This window comes from Penaeus vannamei, chromosome 40, assembly GCF_042767895.1.
Source record: "Penaeus vannamei isolate JL-2024 chromosome 40, ASM4276789v1, whole genome shotgun sequence".
NCBI classification, from domain to species: domain Eukaryota; kingdom Metazoa; phylum Arthropoda; class Malacostraca; order Decapoda; family Penaeidae; genus Penaeus; species Penaeus vannamei.
This window is the reverse complement of record NC_091588.1, coordinates 5,615,624-5,620,123: the sequence shown is the minus strand read 5'-3', so window position 1 is coordinate 5,620,123 and position 4,500 is coordinate 5,615,624. Positions and strand designations below refer to the sequence as shown.

Below are 4,500 nucleotides of genomic sequence, written 5' to 3'. Positions count from 1 at the left end.
TGATTCCAAGACGATATAAACACCTTTTACGACAAAAATTTTACTTCCGTTGCATAAGCTCATTGGTTTATTATTCGTAAACAACGCCAAAAAATGTGTTTTTGATACCTACTTCTTGCTTGGAAATAGTTGCATTACTGAAAAATATGTTAGTGTTAACTGAAATATGTTTATTGAAATATATACGATTAAAGTATGTGAGAAAGCCTTTGTGTGCGTGCGTGTGTGTATATGTGTGTGTGTGTGTTTATGTGTTTAAAAATACGCTTTTATCAGACTTGATTTCAAAAATGTAACTCCTCGTTCATTTGCCTATTATTCCTGTACTTAGTGTACTCGATACTAATTTCATGGAATATATTTGCTTCCCAAACTTTATTTTGATATACTGGGCATCACCCTCCCCCCCCCCCCTCCCCGTCCATCTTGTCATTGATAGTTCCAATCATATCTTTACAGTCGTGAAGCCACATTACAACCCGGAATTAGCTCTGGGTTATAGACTCACTTTAGGCTTTCCTTATAACCTTCCATCCCGAAAAAGGTAATGGAATGTAACTCAATAATAACTAAAGGATATCCTCTTTTCCAACCAGGTTTTCACATCGACAAGAGCTTCAGGTTCAGTCCAAGTTCTCCACCGCTGCCACCAGTGTGTTCTTCCTTCCACCCTCCTCGGGTCGAACTGCTCTTCCACCACCAAGTCATCACCAGTCCCTCCACTTCAGAGTCTACCGTCAGCAGGCGCTCCACTTCGTCATCAAGCCACTTTTTTCTACGATCAGAGAAATCTTTGTTCATTACCATATCATCCTTCGGGGGCTGATTCAAGCCACTACTCCAGCTGTCTAGAACTACCGCCAAGACAGTTATCTCAGCAAAAAGCCACACTTTTTCGACAAAGCCATCTTTTCGTCGTTTATTGCTAAGCCATCTCTTCCATTTCAAACCCAATTCTTCCATAAAAGCCACTTCCACCACGAAGTCTCCCTCCCACCACTAAGCCATATCTTTCACCACCTCCAAGCCAAGTTTTCCACCAGTAAACCTCCCTTTCCTATCACCTCTTCCACCAGGCCAGGTCTACCACCACTGAACCTTCTCTTCCCACCACCAAGCCATCACCTCTTCCACCTCCTCTTCCCACCTATTCTTCCACCACGTAAGCCCGACCCTCCAGCCACTTCTTCCACCACCCAAGCCAAGTCTTCCACCCCTAATCCACCACCCAAGCCAGTTCTCCCATCGCCGCTTCCACCACCTAAACCAGGTCCTCCACCACCAAGCCAGATCCTCCACCACCTCTTCCACTACCCAAGCTACCTCTTCCACTACCCAAGCTACCTCTTCCACCACTCAAGCCACCTCTTCCACCAACCGAGCCACCTCTTCCACCAACCAAGCCACCTCTTCCACCAACCAAGCCACGTCTTCCACCAACCAAGCCACCTCTTCCACCAACCAAGCCACGTCTTCCACCACCTAACCCACCTCCTCCACCAACCAAGCCAACTCTTCCACCAACCAAGCCACCTCTTCCACCTAAGCCAACTCTTCCACCAACCGAGCCACCTCTTCCACCAACCAAGCCACGTCTTCCACCAACCAAGCCACGTCTTCCACCACCTAAACCCGGTCCTCCACCTCCTCTTCCACCACAATGAGCCTCAACACCCAAGAACTGGTGGATCGCTTCACCTGGGTTGACTACACGGTGTTTGGCCTCATGCTGGCTGTGTCGGCGGCCATCGGAATCTTCTATGGCTTGTGCAGCAGGAAAAAACAGGACACAAAGGAATTCCTCATGGCGGGCAAGTCCATGACGACTTTCCCGGTTGCCATGTCCCTGATTGCGAGGTGAGTTGCCATGGTTGTGAGGTGGTTTGCTATAGACTTGATTGCGAGGTGGGTTGATATGTCCCTGATTGCGAGGTGAGTTGACATGTCCCTGATTTTGAGGTGAGTTGCCATGTCCCTGGTTGCGAGGTGAGTTGCCATGGTAGTGAGGTGTTGCCATAGACTTGATTTTGAGGTGGGTTGCCATGTCCCTGATTCCGAAGTGAGTTGTTATGTCCCTGATTACGTCCCTGATTGCGAGGTGAGTTGTCATATCCCCAATTGTGAAGTGAGATGCCATGGTTGCGATGTGGGTTGCCATGTCTGATTGCGAGGTGAGTTGCCATGGTTGTGAGGTGGTTTGCTATAGACTTGATTGCGAGGTGGGTTGATATGTCCCTGATTTTGAGGTGAGTTGACATGTCCCTGATTTTGAGGTGAGTTGCCATGTCCCTGATTGCGAGGTGAGTTGCCATGGTAGTGAGGTGTTGCCATAGACTTGATTTTGAGGTGGGTTGCCATGTCCCTGATTCCGAAGTGAGTTGACATGTCCCTGATTGCGAGGTGAGTTGTCATATCCCCAATTGTGAAGTGAGATGCCATGGTTGCGATGTGGGTTGCCATGTCCCTGATTCCGAGGTGAGTTGACATTTCCCTGATTTTGTGGTGAGTTGCCATACCCCCGCTTTTGCCAGATTTACAGATTTTGACAAAGCTGTGTATAGGGTGAAGAAAGGCCGACTGCCTTTTTCTCTTATCTTTTTTACATAGAAAGCGCTGTTGCAGTTATAATCAGGAAAATTAAAGTACATTTTGAAAATATTAAATCAAGAGGATGTTGTGCCGTTTTAGTTTATATAGAAGAAGAAAAAATAAAGCGCCCTTTAAATGAAATGAATTAAAGAGTTCACGTGTTGTTAGAAATAGAAAAAATGAAAGAGCATTTTCATTAAAATCACGGAAGTTTAATTGGAAATTACTTTTCTTTGTATCACTAAAACTAGGAAAGGCATCGGATTAAATTTCTATTTATCGTTTTCTCTCTTTCTCTCTCTCTCTCTCTCTCTCTCTCTCTCTCTCTCTCTCTCTCTCTCTCTCTCTCTCTCTCTCTCTCTCTCTCTCTCTCTCTCTCTCTCTCTCTCTCTTTTCATCCACTGAATATATTCTTGTTAATACACACACAAACAAACAACCACATACAAAAAAAAACACACAAACACAAACAACCACGCACACCCACCCATACAGACAGACAGATAAAGAATTCAATCTCAATATAAACACATGATTAACAATCTCTCACCAACAGCTTCATGTCCGCCATCACCTTACTGGGAACCCCGGCTGAAGTCTACCAGTTTGGCTTCTTGTACTGGTTGATCGGCTGGTCGTATATCCTAGTTATGCCTTCTGCTGCCTACCTGTACTTCCCGGTATTTCATAAATTACAGGTGAGTTGGGAGGAGGGGAAGGGGGAGGAAGGCAGACGAAAATGAATATGGATAGATAGATGGACAAAAATGGGAGGAGGGGAAGGGGGAGGAAGGCAGACGAAAATGAATATAGATAGATAGATAGACAAAAATGGGAGGAGGGGAAGGGGGAGGAAGGCAGACGAAAATGAATATAGATAGATAGATAGACAAAAATGGTAGCAGGGGGAGGGGGAGAGGAGTGGAAGGGGGAGGAAGGCAGACGAAAATGAAAATAGATAGACAAAAATTAAGATAAACAGACAGAAATTAAGATACATAAGCAAAACAAAAAAGTGTGGAGTGGAAGGAGGAGGAAGGCAGACAAAAATGAATATAGATAGATAGACAGACAAAAATTAAGATAAACAAACAAAGAAATTAAGATAGATACATAAAAAAAAATAAGAAAATAGACCGACCCACAAACAAAAACAGATATACTTATATAAGTACACTCGTCTCTCTATGTATGTATGCGTATACACTGATATCAAGTCGATTAAGTCGAATTTCCCTCTTTACAACAGGTAACTTCCGCCTACGAGTACCTGGAGATTCGGTTCAACAGGAAAATTCGATGGATGGGATCGTTCACTTTCATTATACAGGTGAGAGTTAAAAAAAAAAAGTGGAAGAAAGAGAGGGAGAGAAAGGCGGAGAGGGTTAGGGTGGGGGGGGAGGGAGGAGGTAGGGATGTGGGGTGGGTGGGAGGAGGAGGGGAGTGAGGGAGAAGGGAGTAAAGGAGAGAGAGAGAAAAAAAAAGAATAAGAGAGAGAGAGAGAGAGAAAATAAATGAGAGAGAGAGAGAGAAAATAAGAATGAGAGAGAAAGGGGGGAGAAAGAAAAAGAGAGAGAGAGAGAGAATAAGAATCAGAGAGAGAGAGAATAAGAAAAAGAGAGAGAGAGAATAAGAATGAGAGAGAGAGGGAGCCAAGGAGAGGAGAAGGAAGGAGGAGAGAGGAGAAAGAGGAAGGAGGGGGAGGAAGAGGGAGAGAAAGGGAGTAAGAATGAGAGAGAGAAGGAGAGGTAGTGAATGAAGGAGAATGAGAGAGGGAAGGAGGAAGAGGAAGAGAGAGAGGGACTGAGGGAGAGGTAGAAGAAGGAAGAAGGAGAGGTAGAGAAGGAAAGAGAAAGAGAGAGAGAGAGAGATTCTACATTGCTGACCAGCGATCGATATTAACACAGATTA

The 4,500-nt window shown here is 44.8% G+C and overlaps 1 protein-coding gene across 3 annotated transcripts in view; it reads left to right on the top strand.

The window, feature by feature from the left end:
* Positions 1-566: 566 nt before the first annotated feature.
* Positions 567-4,500, top strand: part of LOC113812738 (sodium-coupled monocarboxylate transporter 1) — a 22,896-nt gene continuing 18,962 nt past the window's right edge. Inside the window, exons 1-3 of one of the 3 annotated variants that reach the window (XM_070117557.1) lie at positions 567-1,857; positions 3,146-3,287; positions 3,839-3,919. In XM_070117557.1, the coding sequence (XP_069973658.1) occupies positions 1,661-1,857; positions 3,146-3,287; positions 3,839-3,919 (420 nt within the window). In that variant the 5' untranslated portion in view covers positions 567-1,660. Of the gene's footprint in view, positions 1,858-2,268; positions 2,301-2,378; positions 2,401-3,145; positions 3,288-3,838; positions 3,920-4,500 lie in introns of those variants that run through there. The other 2 variants (XM_070117559.1, XM_070117558.1) reach the window with 2 other exon arrangements.